Below are 23,746 nucleotides of genomic sequence, written 5' to 3'. Positions count from 1 at the left end.
AATACAATGAGCTGGCAAGATGCCACCAACGAATACCGAGAGAGATACATCTACTTTGTGCACCCACTGATTTATTATGATTTGTAAAACGATCCGTTTCGGTAACTTAGCGACGACGCTCTTCCGCTAACGTTTAGCCTACAACCCCCCCTTCTGATTCTCTCAACTAGCTAGCTAACGTTAGCTTTCCAATTCACTCCACCCAAACCCCCTCCCCCATGACACCCACCCTGAAACGCAGAAAAAAACCGTTAAATCTAGTTTCATTTTATACCTGGAGTGAGCCTGTTTTCGCCTCCTATGGCCGGAGGAGACATCGAATGCGTTGGGCTGTCGACCGGCGGACGGAGGTTGCATCTTTGCGGGGACGGAGCGCCAGGAGTCCCCGGTAGTGGATTGCACCTTCTCCGCTTGGGAGACTGGGGACTGAGGAGGGCCTCAAACTCCATCGACCGCTTTAACGTTGCTCCACAAGCCATGTTAGCTAAAGAAAACGGAAAAAATAAGTTGGAGAAAAACGACCCTCAAAAAGTGGGCTTTAAGTTTAACGCCCGTTGTTTGTAAGTTAAACGTTGCTCGAATTTCTTGAGCCTTTCTTGCTCTCCACAACAACGGATCTTCTTCTCTGAGTAGTAAACCAACTGCCGACCCTGCCTGCTGAATTTTTAAAACGTCACAATGGCAGACCATACCATTGCTGGAAAGAGGGGGGTTCTCAAATATTTACAACACATTTTATTGTATATTTCACTGATTTAATTCGTAATTCTTATCCAAACTTACTTTTTTAACGGTATACGTAATAAATACTGGAATCCATTGCAATTTTGTTTTCTCTTATACCGTCTTTACGCTACAATTTCTAGCCGCCCAACCCTATTGTTGTTGTTGATTGATTTCCGTTGAACTCAAATTTAAGGTTCACGAGACGTCTGGTGGTGGTGGTCAGGTAAATCGGGTTAAAAAATGAACTCCAAAGTGATGTTAGACCATAGATATGTACTAGCTAGACTTTAATCTCCTTCAGTAGAAGGTAGATTATATTTATTTATTTAGAATTTACCTCAGCTTTATTTATATAGCACCTTTCATGCAAGTATGCAGCACACAGTGCTTCACAGAACAAAATTAAAACAACACAGATGAAAACAATACAAAAGAATTAACAATAACAATTACATTAAATTAAACAATTTAAGCAAGACTAAAAATCACAACAATTAAGACAATAACATGTTAAAAAATAAATACATGAAAGCTAAAAGAATAAAATAAACACTAGAGTTAAAATATATATATATATATATATATATATATATATATATATATATATATATATATATATGCCTTAACTAACAGGCTTGACATTCTATTTTAATTTTTTCCCTGCAAATTAAACACAACGTTTGTGGATATATCATTGATGGATATTAGCCAGATACCCTTTTACAAAAGAGAGTGTTGCTGCATGGTGATAATGACCTGGAAAAAAGTCCCCCAGCAAAGTGCTCAATTACAATACTATACACTGTGACTGCAAATAGGAATTGTATTGTTTGGTATGCGCAAAACATTTGTATTGTAAGTAGAGATTACATCCTGCTCTTGTCTTGCTTTGTGTTATCAGCTACATGCTCCATACCACTCCTATTGTATCGCATGCATCAACAACCAGCCACACTCACTGCAGTCTATTGTTTAAAGTAACCTTTTGAAGGTGGCAATGTAATATATAACCTATCGATTTGTATGTGCTGCAGTCTCCACTACTGGTGTTCATCTGGCTGTGACCGTTTGTTACATGTGCAAGAAGTTTTCCTGAACATAGAACTCTGTTGATTGGAAGAAAAAACTGTGATAATCACTGTCTCAACAGGATTGAAAATCTTTTAACAGGAAGGTCCAGGCTTGTTAATGCATAACAAATTACTGTAGGTAAATACAAACAAAGTCTTATGCAGTTATACTGTTATCAAATAACCTCAAGGAAGTAAACATGCAGCCACAGTACTGTTATGCAGTATGTAGCTTGCATCTAGAGTAGCTTAAACTGAAGTGCTAAGTATTCAGCAATATCAATTAAAGTGCAATCAAGCATCTCCTCATAAAAGCAGTAAAAGCTGAGCTAGTCTCGCATTGCCAGACCTATCCACTGAGCTATCTATTGTATTCTTCTGAGAGGCTGTTGAATTGTATTGCATTATACTGAGAGGTAATTCATATAAATGGGGTATACAAAATAATACAAATGCCTCCTCACAGTATCAACAGTTTCAACAAAGATCTGAACATTATAACCTTTATAAAGGTAGAATTTATTGCAAGTCTGTTTTATTAAACCCAATAATAAACTAGTAACTGAGTATATATAGTCATCCTCTACATTGTTCTGTACTCAGTTCCCCCTTCTTCCATCTCTTGTCCCCAAAGAAATATGTATTTTCTGGCTTACTTTTTGGTATGGCAGACTCCCAGTATCCAGCAAGTCACCTCTGGCAGCGAAGACTCACCCAGAAGATTGAGAACCTTACACATTATTACAGACTGCTGATTTGTTTGGTCACTTGACAATGATTAAGGATGACAGATGAGTAAGATTTCCTTATGGAATTTGCTTAAAAAGAAACATATAATGAGTCAAAATAGAGTAGGGTTAAGTATTATTTTTTAATCAGTTCACATTGCGGTTGAAACATGTGTTCTGTCAAGCGTGTGAACCTGTGAGTTTACGTGGATGTCAATATGTGCTTTACTGCAGCCGCCAGTTGTCACTATTGCAAAGAGTGTTGTAGTATCTGTGCTCGGTCTCTTCCAGGCATGTGCTCCATTTACCTCGGGACACTGCTTGGATTCATGCAGTGAACATTGTGTGAAATCCTCCCGTGCATAGGGCTTTTGTGGAGTCCTGGCATTCATGTGCAGATGGGATAGGCAACCCACAGGGTCCTCCGTTCCTGCATGCTCAGGGACAAATACTCAAACATAAACATACAAACAACAAATACACCTTTCTGACATGTGGTGAACCCAGAAGTTAACTCAGCACTTCAGTTCGTGGGACACAGTGTCATAGGAGTGAGAGTGTTAAAGCACTGACAATGGGAGGCAGAGAGGTCAAAGGTTACAGGTTAGATGGCCACATGACATCATCTCACTTCCAGTCCAACATGCACTGAACCTTTTGTCTGACCTGAACAAATACCTAAAGATGAGAGGCTTTAATACCAATGGAATCTGTTCTATACTTATTGTTATGATTTAAGTTCCACAGCGCTGTGGAGATAGGTCTGGCAATGTGAGACTATGATTCAAGTAATGTGTTATGGTGACAAAATATTTTGGTGAATGTTTTCTCCTTACAAGCTGTCTTTCCAGTGTATCTTCAAAAACACATTATGTAGGACATTTTCCCGCATTTGATAGACTTTCTGATCTTCCGGAGCACTTGTAATTACTCACAATATTCAAGAGTTATTGTTTGATAGCCTTTAACATAATAGCCTTAAATTATTTGCCAGCACTAATAATGTGATGGAATGAACCCTGCTCATATGTATTGAATATTTCATTCTTAATCTACAGTGAAGTTCTCTGTGGTCTGTTTTTACACACCAAGCACACTGCCAGACGCTTATCTATCGGTACAGCTACTCCTTAATTCCAACTCACTCTCTAAAGTTCAATTTCTGATCGTTCACCATTTCTGAGATTACGCTAAGTTGGGTGGTTCTGGTCCTGGGCATCTCATCATTCTCGGTGAAGGCAGTACAGTTGTCTTCTGTGGAGGGTAATTCTGTGGTTAAATCGTCTGTGGTTTTTTTACACCTCCCAGTCTCACACAGCCTTTGTAGCAACTTCAGCAGAGCAACTCTCAGCTCTCGACAGCGCAGTGCATACAGTAGTGGGTTGACTGCAGAGTTGACCAGGCAGAGGGTGCTGCAAAAGGCGAAGGCCCTCTGTTGGGTGTGGGTCAGGAGCACAGAGACATCAGCTAACATGAAGGAGAGTACAGGAAGCCAGCAGCCCACCAGTATGAGTAGGATCAGGCCAAACATACGTGCTAGCCGGATATCCATCCTCATGCGGGCCTGGCCTGTCCCTGCTGCTCCCTGGAGGCTCGTCATGGAGGACACGTGGCGGTGGGCCTTCCACAGGATGAGAGCATAAGCACACAAAATGAGAGCCAGAAGCACCAGTATGAAACTGGTCCAACATGCCAGATAGCCCTGGTTGATGTAGGGAAACAGGCGTGAGCAGGGTGGAGAAAGCACTGCGGGACACCTCCAGCCCATCAAAGGCAAGAAGGAGATGAAGATGGTGGCGCTCCAGAGGATCAGCAGACTCAGCAGGGCTCGCTTACGGGTAAGCAGCACCTTATAGCTGGAGGCCTGATGGATGCAGAGGTAGCGGTCCAGAGCAGTCAGCAGTAAACTCCCCACTGAGCTTGTGAAGGCCATGGTGACTCCACCTAATTTGAAGAGGTAGGCAGTGGGGCCATCACTGCGGCGAAAGAGGTGAAAATCCAGGAAGCTGGTGGTGAAGAAGCAGCTGGCGAAGATATCAGCCAAAGCAAGGCTGGCAATGAAGAGATATGAAGGCCGCTGCCGCAGGGTGGCTGTGGCGGCGATCACTCCCAACACAAGAGCATTTTCCAGCAGTGTGATAGGACCTGCCAGGAAACAGATGGAGCCGATGGCTGTCTTCTCTTCCTTGGTGAGAACCATGTAGCATTCCAGATTCTCACAAGACCTGTTAACTGTGAGAAAAACACAAGTTTATATCAGGACAGATTGAGAGTGGGCAAGTACTGAAACTACAACTTCCATTAGAAATGCAAATATTGCATTAACTTACACCCACATTATCTTGAACCATTTTAGATTCCAAAGAAGCAAGGCAATGTGTGTGTGTATATATATATATATTAGGCTGCATACCTATTGGTGATGAGGTGTTCTCTTTGGCTTCTGTGGGTCCTAAAGAAGTATGAATCTCCCAGTCCTCCATTTCAACTGTTACCGCTTGGGCCAATACAGCAAGTAATTTAAATCTATTTTTTTTATGGATTAACACAAAAAATGAACATATCTGTAGCAAAACAGATAACAGGAGACAATTTTTAAATAAAAAAAAATTTACTGCAGCTTTCACTTTTTCCAGTATCACCTTAACTTCCAAAGCACATAAAATACTTCTAAAGAATTGCTTTCATCATAAACTTAATTTTTCTCTTCATGTTTCATTTTGACTTAAGATAACTGAAGTAAATGTGTTAGGCAAGACAGAAAGAATACGGCAACATCCAAACATACAGGAAAAACAGTACAAGAAAAAAATGATATAATCAGATTTTAACCACATGATTATTGTGTATTATATGATTGATAACAAACCTTTTTTACATTAAGTGGATGAAACAGGCAACTTCCTGTGGAGAAACAAATAGAGTAGACAACGTGATGTCTTTTCCTCTCTGTGTCAATATTGAAATTGGTGCTTAAAAGGAACATTAACATTTATGAGTGAAGACAGAAAGTCGTTTAGAGAGCATGGCAAACAGACAATTATCATTACAGAATCTGCTGGGGCTGATATTGAAGGAACTAGTTGCAAGGAGCCATGGTTTAAAGCAAGCCATGAACCACTTCTCAAGAAACAATGACCGAATTTTGTTTAAAAATGTTTAAATACACATATCTCATGAATGTTTGAGGATGATAGCCTAAAGCCCATGGTATGATGCTGTTGTCTTTTGTCCAATGAAGCTTCAAAAAAATCTTTGCAAGACATTCTCTGTAACGTAAATGCTTTTATAAATCATCATCCATCCATCCATCTATCCATCCATCCATCCATCCATCCATCCATCCATCCATCCATCCATCCATCCATCCATCCATCCATCTATCCATCTATCCATCTATCCATCCATCCATCCATCTATCCATCTATCCATCCATCTATCCATCTATCCATCCATCCATCCATCCATCTATCTATCTATCTATAAATAACAGGATGAAGACTGCCCCCTTTTGGAATTAGATGGGATTGTGTTGCAACAAAACAGTGAATCGGTGGGTGAAGGTCAGCACAGAGATGATCTCCTGTAGAGTGCATCACCTGTATGCAATCAATAGATTAAACTAAGTGTGGGAAGTCGCTGTTTTGATTAAAGATTAGAGGATTTGATTAAAGTAAATAATGCTGTGATAAACAGAGAGTGGCCGCCTTTAATTACGGAGCGGCTTAAACAGAAAGAATATATTTTACAGGCAAAAACATGACCCAAACACATCAAATAAATGTAAATCACAGTAATCTTTAAAAAGAAGCTGAGAATCATTGAGTAAATTACATAAAAAGCAACATTAAAATGCATCAAGGAAAGTAGTAGGCTTTTAGATATGATGCAGTATAAGTGATTAAAGGGAACACGTTCACCTAATCAGGTCACTGTGCCTTTCAACCCATTGTTTTACGTTTATTCTATTTCCAATGACCATTGTTTCGGTTTTTCATAAAAAAATATGACACTGCGTTATGAAAGCAAAAGCACATGCAAGCAGAAGTATGAAAGCAAAAGCACCTGCAAGCAGAAGTAGTGCAAGTAAAATGTCTTTCCAGAATGGCCCTTATTTTTTTGGGGGGGGGGGGCATTTTAGGCCTTTATTTGACAGGACAGCTGAAGACATGAAAGGGGAGAGAGAGAGAGAGAGAGAGAGAGAGGGGGAATGACATGCAGCAAAGGGCTGCAGGTTGGAGTTGAACCTGGGCCTGCTGCGTTGAGGAGTAAACCTCTATATATGGGTGCCTGCTCTACCAAATGAGCTATCTGGGCACCCCAGAATGGTCCTTATTGACTGAAGGGACAATATTTCCCAATTCAACTATGGGCTATGTGTGAAAGCACTTGTGGATATTACACCACCTCAGGCTCTTTTCTCCCTGGTGAAAAATCTGGATTGCCAAATTGTTGTTTTTTGACTCTTAAGAACCAGTCATTCTTTAAAAAAAAATAAAAAAATAAAATAAAAGATTGCCTATTCAAGAAAGCAGCAGCAGCACATACAGAAAATGTAACATTCAAAACACACGCAGGCATCTGTTTTAGTCACATCACTGGCGACATGCACACTGAAATATTATGTGGCAATAACCCCTTGAGTCACTGTTTCACCATGCCATATTGTTTCAAAATATAACAGAGCCCTGCTCAAGTAGAACAAAACACTACTCGTTTTGTAGTAAAAGCAGAAAATGGAAGCATTATAAAATAGGTCAAATGCAGCAGGTCTACTGCATAAATACACATATTGAATACAAGACAAAAACAGACAACATAGTTTTTCTACCTAATCTAATTCTTTCTATCTAATTTCACAGAGATATCACCGTACGTTTATTACAAATTTAAACTAATTCATTTTATTACTATAATTATTACTACTGTCACTGGATTTTAAACCTGTAATAAAATAACCTTTGAAAATCGTACCTTGTGTTCTCTCTTGTTCGTTCCTTGTTTTAGGGGAACCGAATTAAGTCTGACCGCACAGACCTACAGACCTGACTGGTGCATGAGTGAGGGGAAGAAAAGGCGGGTGGCTGTGATGACACGAGAGGGAGGGAGAGAGAGAGAGAGAGAGAGAGAGAGAGAACCAGATGGAGAGAAATGAAAGAGCCCAAACGATGTATTAGAAGTACAGCTGGAGTCTGTGATGAAACTCAGCATAATGTCATAGCAGTAGTCCAATTTTGATTTGTTTGGTTATATGCAATAGATGTGAAAGGGACAAGATAAAACATTTATACAGTAATAGAGACCAACTGTAGTGATCACACAATTCTTAAACAATGTCATGGCAGCAGACAGGGTCAGGATGAACTCAGGGGAGGAGAGCACTCAAGCAGGTTTGAAAAAAGAAGGAGAAACACACCATACACCTTTTATTCAAACAAAAATATGAATAAAGTTACCTTAAAAAATTATCTTTGGCTTTTGAATCCATTACTCCAATATGGCTATATTGTGGCTATATAAAAGACATTTTGCCATTGAATTATTCCTATTTTGGCAGCAACAGTTTTTCCTTCCACCTCTATAGCTAATTACGTTCCACTTATCTTCATTTGACAGACATCTCATCCCACAGGCATGCACACACAGTCCTTATGCTATTTTTTTTATTTGTATATTTTTACAACATACTGCTTGAAGGATGACAAGAATACCGTAATTGCTCACCTTATGTGGAAAGACTGGCAACATGATAAAAAAAGAGACTTAAATACAGTATTCCTGCTTTGTTATTTTAAAGATTATACGTGTGCACATTTATTCTTGGTGTCACACTTGGTGTTTGATTCTTGTTTACATCCACTCCACAGTAAGTATGGAGGTGTGTAAACCAGCCTTCATTGAAAATTCACAAGGATTTAGATTTTTTTTTATTTTTTATTATATTACATTATTGACTAATGTAGTGTAGTGGGTGGGTCAGGGTGTAATACTGCTTGCAGTACAACAGGGGGCAATGCTAAGCAACCGTGTACTAGTGGACATAAGGAGGGACTCAGTAACCTCCAGCGAAAGGTTGTTCAGTCTTAAATCATTCTTCATAGATACAAAATTTGAACTCAACAAGCGGTCCCTTCAGCAATTAAGGCCGTTTAATTTGGCTTATGCCCCTCTGGTGAATATAAAGTACATTAGTAGTTCGATAACAATTAATCAGGTCATTAAAATCACATACCTAAGGCTTTCTGAAATGAATTAGCATCCTCTTTTAGAAAAAAAAACTATGCTAGATGAAACAGAAACTGGGACTAACAAATACATCAGATGACAAGACACGAAAATAGGACAGAAAGAGAGGTTTTGTCATATTTATATTTAGACAGCATTCAAGTAAATTGTGCTTTGAAACTAGACAACCATTCTTGTAATAAGACAGTGATATCTGTTGCACTGTGTCCTCTCCTCCTCTGACCTGATAGATCCAGCAGCCCAGAAGGCAGGAAATCTGATTAGGAGCTGACAGCACAGCTCGAATAACATTTCTTCTCAGTCACTGTCTGGCCAGAATGAAGCACAAGAGCACAGATCACAGGACAGAATAAAGCTTGAAATGTTCAATTATTAGTTGGATTACATCATCCACACAATCTCCTTTTTAGAAATCACCCCGGACACAAACATCAGGGCTTGCTTTGCTGTTTCATTCGGGTTGAATTAATCAAATTTCCTCTCCTCATTTCCAGGTGGCCAGATCTTCAGACAGCGAGATCAGATCACTGATGTGAAAAACACAAGAAAAAAATGAACATATCAAGCAAATTGATATTTAATTGAATTACTTCACAGTAAATGCTTTAAATAATACTTAAGTTGATTTGGTTCTTAGAATAATATAATGCAATTGTAAAATGTTTAAATTTAGAAATTAAAATTGGAATTGCCAAAAGAACACTTCACAAAGGAACATGTAAGAATTCTTTAAAATATTGTGGTAAAGGTTTCAAATGTACACTAATAGAATTTCAAAGAATTATTGCGTTGTTGTTCCTTTTTCTTTATGCCTTTCCCATTTGCCATTTACAATATTCATGTAGTAAACTGTAAGACTTGTACTTGTATTTGGGGTCGTATGATTTTTATTTTTTAAAGGTTTTTTTGTGGGCATTTTTAGGCCTTTATTGACAGGACAGCTAAAGAAATGAAAGGGGAGAGAGAATGACATGCAGCAAAGGGCCGCAGGTCGGAGTCGAAGCCGGGCCTGCTGCGTCGAGGAGTAAACCTCTATATATGGGCGCCCGATCTACCAACTGTGCTATCCGGGCACCCAGGGTCGATTCATTTTTCATATTTTAATGATTGAGTAAGCTGTTCAATTATGTTTTCTGTGATATTTTAATTAAATTGAGCAGTTGTTTCAATTACATTCGTTTGAAAAACGATTTGTATAGTCAAGTCTCATTAAAATAACTATCAGAGAGCATTGTGCCTATAAGTAGGACACAATTACAGAGGCTACTTCTTTCCAGAAAAGTGAATTGCAGACCCATAATATTCACTCAAACCGTTATTTAAAGCTTTAGTGCGTGACTTTTTGATGATTAATGAACGTCCGTTACATTCAAGCCATTGCCAAATGAGTTGATACAAAGCTAATTAAGAATTATTATATTAAGAATAATCATCTCCACGCAACTCTCTCTGTATTTCTCAGTATGGCTATGTTCAGAAGATTGTGTCGTCCGGTGACTTTCCCGCGCAGAAGCTCGAGTGAAGATAGTTACCTCCTCTGAAGACTCCATCATGTTTTTTTAATCCTTCGTGTCCTCCTTTGCTACTAGCAGCTGCGTGGAGGACGGGTGGGGGCTTGTATCATGTGGACACACAGACAGTTTTGTTGTCATTACTTAGAATTCCTCATTGGGGCGACAGAAACCATGCACCATAGCTTTAAACTCAAAAAGTTCACTGAGGTTGCCCTCATTTGAAGTGACGTTGAGAGACAGACAAGTCAAAAGCAGTTACACAACAAGATAAAAAAAAAAACAAAGATCCAGTTACACATTGATATCCAGTGGTTTGTGGTCATGGTTTTGAACTGTGCATCTATGGGTTGGAAGAGTATCGATCTTTAAAGTGTGTTGAAGGTAGTTCCATAAATCAGGAGCATTAAAGGAAGAGGCAGATTTTCCCAGATTAGATATAATCAATGATCAATCATGCATTATATAGTGTCTTTTTACTCAACACAAAGGTCTAAATGCTTTTAATAAAGCAAGATTTAATGTAGTCAAACATATTCTAAAAATACTGGAATCAAGTTATAAAATACCCACCATGTAAGATTTTAACTGCAGTATGAACTCCTCCCAGGTTAAGAAAATAGTGCTAAAACTCTCAAATTCCCAGACAGAAATACAGAAGACTTGACCTCAGTGTCCTCAATATCTACAGCCCTGATTGTACTGATGTCCAATAAGAAACAGCAACCCAGTCTTGTGTTCTTCTAGCTCAGTTTTTTTTTACTGCCTTCCATCACAGAGCAGTTGAAAAAAGCAGGAAGTGTATTGAGTTTTTTGAACATTTCAGTGCATTTAGTTGTGTAGTTGTGCTTTAAAGGCATTTTAAATTCGAGAAAGACATCTGAAGGCCAGACATCTCAGAACCTGGAAAACTAAATGTTGAGTTAATGATCCAACAAACTTATCAATGTGATGTGGGCCTGTAAAAATATTGATTCTTCCTACGGAGGGCCTGCTTGACGGAGGGTGGAACTGAAATATTGTGTTAAATGAGACTTTTGTTTGAAACACATGATGATACATTTCATGTATATATTGTTTCTTTTCAGAAGACATGGGTAGCTTGGGGAATATTTATTTGTGTGCCAATCTGCCACAGTTCAAGGTTTCTTTGATTTATTGATTGTAAAGATGGAGATGTGTGTCTTTGACTAGACTGTATGCAGGTATTCAATAATGGCAATGTGTTGTGTCACTGTGCCCCCACCAAGCTAGACGGGAGAAAGAAATAAAGCAAACCTTGGCAACAAATGGAAGAGATAGCATTTGAATGTGTTTGCTGGTATTACAAAAGATCTTTCATATGGGCCAAACTTGCTGATTGGTGTGAAACTGTTTCTTTCCCACTTCACTTTGTGTGGGTGTGTTTCCCAACACATTTCAGACTATTCACATTCATGTGAAACCATTTAAACACAATAAATACTGCAAATGGCCTATCAGACAGAGATTTGGAGATTGGAGATTTCTGTATGCAGCCTACTGTATCTCTGCTGTGTAAAAGAAAAAAACAGTTGTATTGTTTTGAATATATTTTCCATTCCACTTTCCAGGATGGCTGTAGCTACATTTATGTCTATGACATGTTTATACTGCAACCCTTTGCCACCAGTAGTTTTGTACAGAAGCCTATGTGACCACTCAGATATGGAGATTTGTCCACCTACTATGTTCTGTACGACCTACAGAAGCCTCAGTGACCTACTTTCCATACATAGTTGTCTCTTGATGGGAACAGCCCCCTTTCAGTGGTTGCTTTGCTTTGGGGAGTGTCCTTCCATGGCCTGCAGCTGTGAGCACTGAGAATGTGTTGTGCAACTCTTGACGCTTGAAACGACGTAGAAGGGGAAATTACTTTGAATCATATATGAGTTAATCTATCATCCTAGTTTTGTATTATTTAGACTTGGACCTGCAGACTCCCATAAAACCAACTGTAAGGGCATAGTATCATCCACATGACCAATGTCCTTATAAAGACTAGGGAAGAGGGGGGGGGGGGGATTCAAAAGCAAACAATTAAGTGCTGTAAGAAAGTAGAAAACACTTCAACTAAAAAATTAAAAAATTAAAATATATATATGAAGGCTAAAAGCTGAATGGTAACAGAAGAGAAAGATGTTCCAATAAATTAACAAGGCATCAAAATAGCTTGGGTCAAATGACACAGAGGCCAAACTCTAAGCTTTAAACAATGATTTAAAACCAGATAACACAGACAATATGCAGTAGTTCAGTTACCACATCAGAAAATGCAAAAAAAAAATGGTCTTAACTTTTAAATTGTCCTGTGGGCTGATCTTTTTTTAGTAACCCCCACACATCTGCTCTCTACTGGAGTCCATTGTTAACCATTTGGTGTTGTGGCTCTGGGTTAATTCAACAAAACATCAAGGCAAGAAATATTCCCACCTAATAACCCCCAGCAACAAGTCCACATGGTTTATAACAGCAGGATGTTTATATCAAACTGTATAAAGAGGTTTACATGATAGGCTACTATTGGTATACAGTAGTATTTTAACTCTGAATTGGGCCTTTGTATCAAAGCTCACATTGGATTATGGCACAATGAGTGGTAACAGCATACTGTACCATGTTTATTCGATAAAAAGCATATACCAATATTTAGGCTATACATATTTATCAAAAGACCTTTCCTGTTTTCATTTCACTAATCTTGCGCCAGCTGGAAACTGATAAGAGGGCTAAATGACCTGTTTCAATAAAATGGTCAAGGTTTATCCTAGTTTTAGCAAGAGGGCAGAGGAGATATGGGGGATGGGCAGCTCATAGACAAGAGCTGTTGTGTATCATTACAGCCTGTTGCAGCTGTTTCTAAGCTGCACAAAAGGTTTAACCCATAGCTATGGGTATAGAGAATCTTTGGTTTAACCACAGGAACTGTGTGCGTAGGTTAAACAACAAATCCGTTTTAATAGAGCAGAAAAAGTACGAAGTAGCCTACATCAATAAATCTAAACTCTGGACTACCTTATTTTGAACGAAGGATTGATATTACATAACACTAAACTACATATATTGTTACCCCAAACCTCCATACGATGTAAGCGTTAATGTATTTCTTATGTAACATAACGTGAAAGCGGAACTGTTTTGTTGTTGTCTTCTGTTAATTCTCTCTCACTTCGCTCAGGAAATACCCCGAGCTCCAACAAAGGAAACGAGAGGAGGTTCAGCGATTGACGTCACCAGTCTGGCAACAGGCGTGAATGCGTCTGCCTGTCTCTTCGGTGATTGGCCTTACGGTTCGTACTCGGTACGTGATTGGTCAGATCTGGGTTAGAACGAACTACATATATCTGCTGTAGATTCCATTTTGTTGCAATTCAGACAGAGTCGGGAAATAGAGAGAAGTGGCGACATACGGCTACTTGTAACACCACACAACAGCTAGCTAATCTTAAAGGGTGACGGATGTGTAGGAACTATAGCTTGCTGTGCTTCCTTACATAGTCCACCGAGGGATCGCAAAGGCTAATCGCATATTTTCCCGGACGAAGGGCTTTTTTTTAACACCCAAGCCTGAGGAAGTCGGTAAGAAAACCTTGTTTGTGCCTCGTCGCCATATTGAGCTCATCGTTTCTTTGTTTTGTTGTGGTGCCAAAGCAGTGTAACCGAGACTGTAAAAGCGTTAGGGGTTTTTCTAAACACTTCACATTTATCGAGATTATTTTTTTCCAACTGCTATTTAAACCTAAAAGTCAACTACACAAAGCCACTTGGCAGGACAAAGCGACTAGCTACACTTCACGTTAAGCCAAGCTAGAGGTGCACAAACAAAAGTCGCAATTTGTTTATGTAACGTTTTTTTGTATTAAGAGCATTTAGTTAGGGTTTTTTTAAGGTTTTTTAACATAACACTTTTATAACGAAAGGATATAGCTGATGTTTGATCGTTTATTGATTTGCACTGCTCGATGTAATGACGCACTGAAATAAATGCACGTCCTCTCCTACAACATTAGTGCTATGGTTATATCTCTAACTGACCTTTTCTTGCATAAAGGTTTTCGGCTTCTTGGATCATCGTGTGCCGAGGTGAATTGATGTTCAGCTCGGCTCCACGGGAAAACTACGCTCATTGGCACATGAAAGCTTCAGACCTTGCTGGACACAGAAGTACAGCGAGAAGTAGACAGAAAAGTACTTCGAGGCACTGGGACCCGATTGGAGGTGAAATATTGAGGAGAGACTTCATCAACTTTCTGACAACAAAGAGGTGAGCTGGGGCTGTTTTGCTCTTGGTTGTGTGTGGGGGAGGGGCGACGCAGACGGGGCTGTCTGGTGTTTCTGCACGTAGCCTCTGTGCTTGTTTTCATTGAGACGTGGTGCAAGTCTGTGCGTGCTGTGTGGAGGGATTAGGCTAATCAAGTTTGAACCTGCTAATAAATTGAGTATTAATATGAGCGGATCACAATACATTCCCAGAAATTCCGTGCACCTTTTAGTAATATATTTTCATCACGCAGGTGACACGTAGTGCAGACGCATTATGGGAGGTGGAGAGAGATACAACATTCCAGTTTCGCACCATGAGCGCCCGCTTCCCAAGAAGAACCATCAACTTGGCCGGGCTAAGCAGAGAAGCCGTGACCAGAACGGAGCGGCAACATCTGCAGGCGGGGCAGGTGGCCTTCATCATCATGGCCACCGCCGAAGCGACAAAGGCGCAACATACCACAGGTCTCCAGAGGCGCGGCAGGCCGCGTCTGCAGAGAAGAATGCTTCTGATCGCTTTGCCACCAACTACGATCACAACTGGGAGGGTGCAGTGTCTCACCTGAACACGCTCCTGGCCACACAGGGAAGTCCGAGCTACGCAGGGCCTAAGTTCAGCGAGCCACCCTTGCCTAGCGTGTTGCCCAAACCCCCCAGCCACTGGGTGTCCTTCCCAATGGGCTCCTGTGACAACAGGGAGATGATGGCCTTCCAGCTCAAGAGTCTCCTGAAAGTGCAGGCCTGAGAGGCATACCCACACTTAAAAAGAAAAGCCAATGTAAGAACTGGGACTCTTTGAGGGCACCCACCCACCAGGAACACCTCAGTGCTGTAATCCTTTTTAGCTGTTTTTAGATTGAACTCTGTGTTAGAAGGCATTTGCAGTAATGTTTGCTGCAAAATGTTTATTCAGCACCTTTTTTTTAGACCAATATTTCGAGATTACAGCGTTGGAGCCTTGCTGGTCGGTAATGCCTTTTTAGTGGAGTCAGTTTCTGTGACTAATGACAAACTGGATATCCTTTCTACTTCTGTTTTGTTCTTTTTGATGTTGGCTGTCAAAGCAGATTTGAGTGTGCTTTTTCCCCCCTCCCAAACAAGGGTTATAGTATAGGTCAGGTAAATTCCCATTACTTTTACAGTCCATTTCTGTGGACAGACATGTATTTTTATGATAAGCCTTTATGGTCGCATCCTTAAAGCTTCAGGTGCTAAAGCAAACTCACATTTGTAGCAAATTTTTTTTTTTTGTGTGTGACTAGGACCCACCTTTTTCTTGTACGGATCACAATCCTTGTTTGGGATGGAAAAGACACTCAACTGCAATTCTGCAGGGAAAAAAAGCTATCTGACTGGAGGTAATACGGTGTACAGTACAGTTCAAAAGTATAACCTCAAACTGAAGGGTAAAAAGAGACCATGGCACACAGGCCTTGGACGGTCGACTCCTGTATTTTTTTTCTTTCTTTTTTTATTGCGCTGTGCGCACATGCACTATAGGAGTTGAGCTTGTCTGAGGCCCATAACGCTCTATCATAGCATTATTTTGTACAGGTCCTTTTATTGTTGTGGTTGAAAGATGTATGAAGTGCTGTGTGTAACCAAAGCAATGTTTTTGCTGTATTTTTTTTCTTTTTTTTTTTTCTCCTCCTCCTCTGTTTTGGACATCGTGTGTGGTCGGTATTGTTGCCATTGCCGGTTTACCTTGCCAGCCTGAGTGGTGAATGGGTCAGGGTCCCCAAAGTCACTTCTAACTATTCACCGTTCAATCAGTACTGTTAATGCTCCCCAGTCTCAGCCTTTTCAGGACAGTGCTGCAGCTTTAACACGCGGAAGAGGGCCAGGCTTAACTGTGTGACTGTTAAGTTCCACTTTCTCTCTAAGCCATGGTCCTGTTGTTGGCTGCATGCATTCATAAGCAAGTTAAGGCAGAGCTGAGGGAGGTTTCTGAAGTGAAGTGACCCCAGGGACTCAACATGAGGCAGGAGGCTGGTGTTATGTTTACAAAATAGGTCTCAGTGACCATCCCATAACTATGCCTCTTGCCTCTGCCTCTTGTTTACCCTCTTGCACTGCAATCAGACTAGTTTTAATAAGTTACAGGCCAGGATGCTATTGAAATGATGGAGGCGTAATTGACTATCTCCCTATGGATTCTCTATTTTTGTGATTCAATCCTCAGAGGCTCTTTTTGCTTTCCCCTTGCAGAATTGGTGCGATTTTTGGCCAGCTTAAAGATGACAAAACAAAGTATGAGAGCTTGTTAGTGTTCAAGAGCCATGTAAATAATGAAATGTAAAAAAAAAAAAAAGTACTTGTAGCATATGTACATTTGCAGGCCGAGTTTGAGGCCTGTCCGACAAAAGTATTTTTAGTAAATAACACTGAATGTATAAGACATGCTAAGGACATGTCTTGACTTCAATGTCTTGACTTCAATACTGAAGAATATTTTTGTTAAAGATGCCTATTGCATTTCTCAGAACCCCTGCACTGTAATCTTTCCAGAGATCTTGCACATGTTTTTTATTGTTTTGTATTATGCAGTGTAGGGTGAAATATGCTATGGGCAAATTAAGACTGCAAAACATTAATTGGATCCTGGAGGAGACTTGCCTATGTATGAATTCGAGTTCTGAATGTGCTTACGTTATGTAAGCGTGATTTTAATTTTGAGTTGACCTGTTTGTGCCTAAGTTGAAATCCATGCTGAAACTGACTATTTTCATTAGGTGGCAATGCTACAAATTGACCAAATGTTTTCATCACACCATCTTCAGTTCTCAGCTGTTCTTCCGCCAGCTGACAACTGAACTTGGCCCCATGCTGTTTAGGTTTTAGTTACTATTGGTTGTTCATGTGACAGTTTTTCTTGCTCTGATTGAGTCATTCATGGCAGTCTCCTTTATTCTAAATTTGAAATGTGTAATGAATTGGCTTTTAATTTGTCCCCCTGATAAATGTCACTGAAGATGAAAAGGAAACGCCCTGTTTAAGATTAGTAACAATTGGTGTGTAAAAGAATGCAATCTGTGAATTGATGACAAAATTTGACCAAAATATAATAAATCCCTTTCCCTCTCCCCCTATTTTTGTCTGTGCTTGAGTATCTTTAACTGCTGCGAGCACTTGTTCTATTCTTGGGTTATGCTTTTATACACTTTTGTGATCATTTATTGTATCAAATTATGGGTCTGATTCCTTGCAATCCTAGTCACAGTACACGTTTAAAAAAAGAACAAACAATTTATTTTTTTATTGACAAAGCATAAAAGTAAAACTAGGAAAACAGTACTAAGGAACACTTAAAATATTCAACTGACTTTGATTCACTCACTGAACAAAGTACATGAGAAATGAATGCAGTTAATCTTAAATACAGTCAAAATACTGAACAAAGATTTAAGTAGCAACTAACCACATTGCATACATCGTTGCGCCCCTAATTCCAGCCACTACAGTATACGGTCTGCTCGCTGTAGAATAGTGGGGACAGCATAGTTAGTAAATACTGGTAAGTCAGGACCTGAAGTTAAATGAAATTTTTATTCATGTTTACATAATACAAACAATGGAGACAGGCATATTAAGTAATGTATGAACATAAACGTTGCTAACTCAAGTACAAAAATAATATTGGCAGCGCCAAACTAACATTTGTTTCACCTTCAGCTACACACGTTTATATATATATATATATAAAAAAAAAAGGTCCCAACCTTTTCCAGGATTAACTGCTTTCATGAATCACTTTAGAACAAAAACTTCGTTAAAAGAAATAATTCCCCCCCCCCTTGGCAACATACTCCATAATGTAATGATAAACAAATGCGAACAGAGCATAACACTCTAGTTATCATGACTGAACAGAGACAGATTAACAGGACTTTGGGGAAACAGACAGTCAGTGGCCTCCAGACTTACGTCCAGCCCAGGACCTGGAGCGAGAGCGGGACCGGGACACGGATCTAGAGTAGGAGCGGGATGGAGACCGTCCCACAGGCTGTTTCTGGGAGCTGGAGGTTGGATGGAAATCTTCAGCTGGGCTGTGGGACCTGGACTGGCTCTTTTTACCTTTGGGCATGGGCCTGGAGGTTGAAGGGGAGCGGGACGCCGAGTGGCTACGTGAGCCTGGCTCATGGCGTGTCCTGTGGTTATCACGAGGAGGACCTCTGTACCTGGTGGATGGACATAACTTAATAATGATACAAAAAAATTTGCATTATCAAGTTTAAAATAGTACAATTCCCCTTGCTTATTTTACATACTACAAAATGATGAATTAGCCTACTTGTCATTTTCATGGCTTCTGCTCCGTCTGTGTCGACTGTAGGACCGAGATCTGTAGAGAGAACAAAGGCAAACTAGTTTTTCGGGGTGTAACTTAGATACTATTAAGGACCTGGTGCACCACCTTAAAATTTATGATAAGAGAACAATGAGTTCTTATACTTAAGCAGTGTATGACTTCCTGCTCTTTTACAGACCCAACTGGTTTATACCGGCTCCAGAGGCTGAAATAGTCTGAACTAGAAGGGCACTTGGAGAGCACAGACCACCACCATGACATGCCCTATCTCACAATGTTGATGCAGTGTGAACTTTCCCAGTCGGGAACACATTTTTCAGATTATTCTGACACCACATGAATGCAGCACAAATTCCCTATCTTGCAATGTTAAGGAAAGTGAAAAATAAGTTGTGCATTTGTGTAAGTCACAGTTGGATTTACTTTAAAACACTACTAGGGTTGGGTATTTAAAATATTTGATACCGGAGCCAATTTGATAACGTCAGTTCAGTACTCCTACAAAAACATTACTTTTCCCCACTACCATAGTTTGTTCAGTGTGTAGGATTGAGTGGCATCAGAGTTGCAGACTGCAACCAGTTGAAGCGATTGAAGAGCCAGTGTTTGGTTTGTACGTTCTGGGCTACTGTAGAAAGAGGCCCCGCTCCGTATGTAGATATCAACGCAAATAACAACAACAATGCATCAACAAAAACTTTGCCCACATTAAATATAGTATGCAGTTTGAAAAGTTTCCAGATTTAGATCTGACTGGTTTACTTTTTCTTTGTTCAGATCCTTCATAAAATCTGATGCCAACTTTTTGATGCTAGAGACACATTTTGGTCTGTATTTAAAAAGTATTGAGCTTTGATACCAAGCCCTAATTACTACACACAGGTGGGTGGTAATTAGGACAGGGCTGTCACTCTGTGAGTAACTCATTGATTGTTGATTAAGTGATAAAACTCAGCTTTGCAACAACCGCAATCATAGGTTCTACTACAAAGTAAAACAGAACTGAACTAAGTTTTAAGTTTTTGTTGAAGAGATGTAAGTTATTGTATGTGCAATAAAAACAAAGTTGCCAACCACTCACTCTCTGGGGCTCTCAGACCTCCGAGGACGACGCTCATAGGAGGGGCTCCGGGACCTGCGTCGATCATAGCTGCGGCTCCGGGATCGTCTTCGGCGGCTATCCCGCTCATCGTCGTAGCGGGAGGAGCTGCGAGGGGAATGCCGCTCCTTGGTCTTCATCTGGTTAGGGGCTTGATGGAAAATGTTTACATTAGAACATTGGGTGATTATAAACTCCATATATGCCAAACAATGCTGAATGAGGCTTTACAGAAGTGAAGTGTATGCTGCTTAGATAGGAATACAAATTTTTCATACTCTTTCTGTCCCCCTGGGCGAACTGGATCTCGATTTGACGCCCACAAACCCATTTATGGTCCAGGTTGTGAAGAGCGTCCTCTGCATCCCGGACATCTTCAAACGTGCTGTATTGTTAAGGCCTTTTATTTTGTAATTTGGAAAGTTGGGACAGAGAAGGTTGCACACATGCACAACAATCTAAAAACAACAGCAACAAAAAGGCTGCAACACAGGTTGTCAGCTAAAGTCTATGAAACACAACTATTTGATCAGTTATTTCAGAAAAATAAGTGAGAAATGAATTGTCTTTAGTCTGCAAATAAACAACATAACACTGAATCAATGGGCCCATTTGTGATCTCAAATTTAAGACAAGACAAATATTGATGGTGATCAGATTTGGTAGGATACAAAATGTTTGGCTTGTTACCTTTAACACGCTTGACCTTTGACCTTCAGCTTGATCTTTATTGTCTTGGCAGAAGAACTTGAGGTTTCCTGCTTGTCTTTGCCCAATAAACACTTTGCTTTTCCTCCCTTTGGTAGACAAATGGAAGCCTGGGTGCTCTCTTTTCTCCTCTTTGTATCTTCATGCTTTTGCTCTCTCTTTATTTTCCCAATTCCACTATTGCTTGTCGCCTGGGTGTCTTTGGCTTGAATCTACTCTACAACCGCCTTTCAACTTTCTTTGGTGTGGGATCTCCAGAACTGTATCTTTACCATTCTAAGGCAACAACAGAAGAAATATTGGTTAGGAATACGTTTTAATCTGAATACAACAAGTATTAGAAACAAATAATTCTTAGAAAATACAATTACATTAGAAAAAAAACACATTGCCATTGTCAGGCGAGGTGTCACTGAACCAACTGCAACCAAATTTTGTTTGATTTAATGCTTTACAATCCCTCTGTGAAAACACAATTCCCAAATGAAAATGAAAAAGAATAAAGGATATTGAATGTAAGCAAATCCTCTTGCCCGCCGTGTATAGAAGTCAAGTGGAATGTAGACATCTACAATAGGCCCATAACGACCAAACTCACGTCGTAAATCCTCTGGCCTAAAGTGTCATGAAATAAGCACATTTATTCTGCTGGCTGTCATATGAATTTAGCTGGAGCCAATTGTGCAAGGTATGCACAAGAGACGGTGCCAGCACAGCATGTGACAGTACTTAATTGCAGACAAATCAAATTACTTTCCCACTTCAGAAGGAAGTTTCCTCAAAAGGTGTAATTGTACAAATAAAAACCCAGCCAGCCAACTTCACACATCTACAGCAGCCATACAAGCTAGAAATGGCATGTATTATCGATTAAGGGAGGTGGCAAAGTCACAGAGGTTAGAAAATGGCCGCCGCTTGGCTGAATTTATTAGTTACATTTCAAAAGCACTGGTAATGTAACCGAAATACTTATCAAAGTGCGATACTGTTTGGTGGGGAAAACAATGGTGAACTTTCCATCACAAGGGGAATTATGTACATAAATTATTGGGAACCATTTCTTCTGTACAAAACTGACTGAAAACTGTGCAGAGCTAGGTCTGTGTAACTTTGCTTTTGGGTTTTTTCACGTCTTTTTTCATTGAGCACAAAATTACATTCACATATTGGGGTGGTAATATGAGTTTCTGAGATGGATAGCTCAAAACTCATTGGAACATAAATACCAAACTATCGGCATGGCCAGATACCTCTTGTGCGAGTGAGTGAGTGAGTCTTTTGTGATTTAACACTTACAACATTGTATAATTTCTGTTTCATTAATAACAGCAAACACAACAGTTCATTTTTAAGAAATCTTTGCAATTCAAAATAAATATAAAAGTCATTAATAAGTAAAAATTGCACTGTGTCAAGATTTTGATTGTGATGTCACAAATTGCAGTCAAGGTAATTGAACGATTTGGACATGGTTACCAGGCAACAAGCCCACAGCTGTTTCTATTCCACACTAAGTTAAGATAGATTGACTTTATTGATCCCCATCATGGAAATTCGGTTGTTGCAGCAGAACAACAGAAACACCACAAAGTATAGAAAGTAACAGAAATAAATAAGAGCTACATAAACTAAAATGGAATAAAAAATATAAACTATACAGAGCATTTGGAGACGTGATGGGACAAAGTGCTGATAAAGTGTCACTGGTGTGATTAATAGCAGAGTCTTTATATAATAGAATATATTGCAAGGGTCAATGAAACATTAACATAGTGTAGTATAATATGGTACATTATGAAAAAGTGAGGGAAAGACAGTATAAGGTGCAGTAACGTTATTGTAAAAAAACAAAAACATAATACAATTATTTAACAGTATAGGAGAGTATAGTGCAGCAATATAATAGATCAAAGTTCTAAATCCAAGGTTTTTGAGTAAGCTACGCGTTCTTACTGTAAAGTGAGAAAATAAGTATACTTATAAAGATATCAACATACACACGTAATTTGTATTTTTTAGGGTTGTGTTAATGGACAATATTTTTGAACAAAAGTGTTGCCCGTTTAATAAAGCATTTTGTATTCTCTTTATTACGTTTTCCACATTAAAATGGACAGTAACCTTAGTTTGACATTTTACTGGTGTCTGTCGGCGCATGTCTATTGCCTGCTACCATTAGGTAACGTTAACGTTACAATAATTTCTAACTCGCTACTGCTTAAACTGGGGGCGTAGCTAAATTTGAAGATAGGTTGACGCTGGTGGCTAAAATAAAAATAGACGGGTGAAAATTAGAAATGCTGTTCAACATGCACGTAACGTACTTCACACACAACACCACAGTCTAGAATTGTAGTCTCGCTAGATTACTTATTTAGCTACGTCCATAAACAAAACAAAAATAAAAATTGCTTGTTTGGGGGAGTGACGTTGACGTCACCTGCAACAACAGTCTCTCAGCTTCTTGTTAGCCTTGGTGTTAGCCTAGCCTTAGCCTAATGCAGCAGGGGGAATGTGTTTAATGATATGTTGTAAGCAGTTATCTGGAGAGCATTATTCGGTTAAAAATTACTGCCACGTCTTTTTTGTCCAACCCTGATTGGAAGCACTCGTAACGTTGACATCAGTTAGCCATTGTGGTCATGTTTGCTAACTAACTAGCATTATGTTAGCCTAACCATGCTTGCATACGCGCCTGCAGGGTTAAATAACAACATACCTGGAGTCGTCGGCGATGTTTCGAACGAAGAGAGATGTATTAGGTGGCCTCAAGTACCTCGCCATTTTTTTAAAGACCCGTTGCTACTAATTGGCGGCCGTGAATTTGTTTACTACAACTGTTTTATTCACAAATCCTGACGCTTTACTGCAGCCGACTATCTACGTGGTCAAAGTGTTACCTTCACACGGCGCATGCGCACAGACGTACAACCACAAAGGGACATGCGCGCGCACACACACGCATGACCTAACATGGTATTAATTTATGCTATTGTTTCATTTTAGATTATTCCATTGTTTTTCTTCATAGTGTGTGTTGACTGCTCGTCTGTCAGACATACTGAGGA

The 23,746-nt window shown here is 39.7% G+C and overlaps 4 protein-coding genes across 7 annotated transcripts in view; 1 reads left to right on the top strand and 3 right to left on the bottom strand.

Moving 5' to 3' along the window:
* The window catches only part of akirin1 (akirin 1), a 14,908-nt gene extending 14,253 nt beyond the window's left edge, over positions 1 to 655 (bottom strand). The window contains exon 1 of the mRNA XM_078252392.1: positions 275 to 655. Coding sequence (XP_078108518.1) covers positions 275 to 479 — 205 coding nt within the window. The 5' untranslated portion in view covers positions 480 to 655. The remainder of the gene's footprint in view (positions 1 to 274) is intronic.
* Positions 656 to 2,251: 1,596 nt separating this feature from the next.
* cnr2 (cannabinoid receptor 2) lies at positions 2,252 to 7,583 on the bottom strand. 4 transcript variants are annotated; one of them, XM_078252388.1, is made up of 4 exons: positions 7,499 to 7,583; positions 5,394 to 5,428; positions 4,938 to 5,088; positions 2,252 to 4,756 (listed from the first exon to the last, which is right to left on the bottom strand). In XM_078252388.1, exons 3-4 carry the CDS (start codon positions 5,005 to 5,007, stop codon positions 3,666 to 3,668), a joined length of 1,161 nt encoding a protein of 386 aa, XP_078108514.1. In that variant the 5' UTR covers positions 5,008 to 5,088; positions 5,394 to 5,428; positions 7,499 to 7,583; the 3' UTR covers positions 2,252 to 3,665. The 4 variants fall into 4 exon arrangements, with proteins under 4 accessions (XP_078108514.1, XP_078108513.1, XP_078108517.1 ...); XM_078252387.1 differs by having other exon boundaries at positions 4,938 to 5,050; XM_078252391.1 differs by having other exon boundaries at positions 4,938 to 5,021.
* A 6,076-nt stretch (positions 7,584 to 13,659) lies between these two features.
* On the top strand, positions 13,660 to 17,651 carry pnrc2 (proline-rich nuclear receptor coactivator 2). The gene is made up of 3 exons (XM_078252386.1): positions 13,660 to 13,878; positions 14,351 to 14,563; positions 14,814 to 17,651. Exon 3 carries the CDS (start codon positions 14,837 to 14,839, stop codon positions 15,305 to 15,307), a length of 471 nt encoding a protein of 156 aa, XP_078108512.1. The 5' UTR covers positions 13,660 to 13,878; positions 14,351 to 14,563; positions 14,814 to 14,836; the 3' UTR covers positions 15,308 to 17,651.
* A 152-nt stretch (positions 17,652 to 17,803) lies between these two features.
* On the bottom strand, positions 17,804 to 23,598 carry srsf10a (serine and arginine rich splicing factor 10a). The gene is made up of 6 exons (XM_078252385.1): positions 23,398 to 23,598; positions 21,189 to 21,293; positions 20,249 to 20,352; positions 19,953 to 20,121; positions 18,854 to 18,904; positions 17,804 to 18,740 (listed from the first exon to the last, which is right to left on the bottom strand). Exons 1-6 carry the CDS (start codon positions 23,460 to 23,462, stop codon positions 18,467 to 18,469), a joined length of 768 nt encoding a protein of 255 aa, XP_078108511.1. The 5' UTR covers positions 23,463 to 23,598; the 3' UTR covers positions 17,804 to 18,466.
* Between the last annotated feature and the right edge of the window lie 148 nt (positions 23,599 to 23,746).

This window comes from Sander vitreus, chromosome 6, assembly GCF_031162955.1.
Source record: "Sander vitreus isolate 19-12246 chromosome 6, sanVit1, whole genome shotgun sequence".
Lineage (NCBI taxonomy): Eukaryota > Metazoa > Chordata > Actinopteri > Perciformes > Percidae > Sander > Sander vitreus.
Note: the sequence above shows the minus strand (reverse complement) of the source record. Positions and strands in the feature narration are given on the sequence as shown.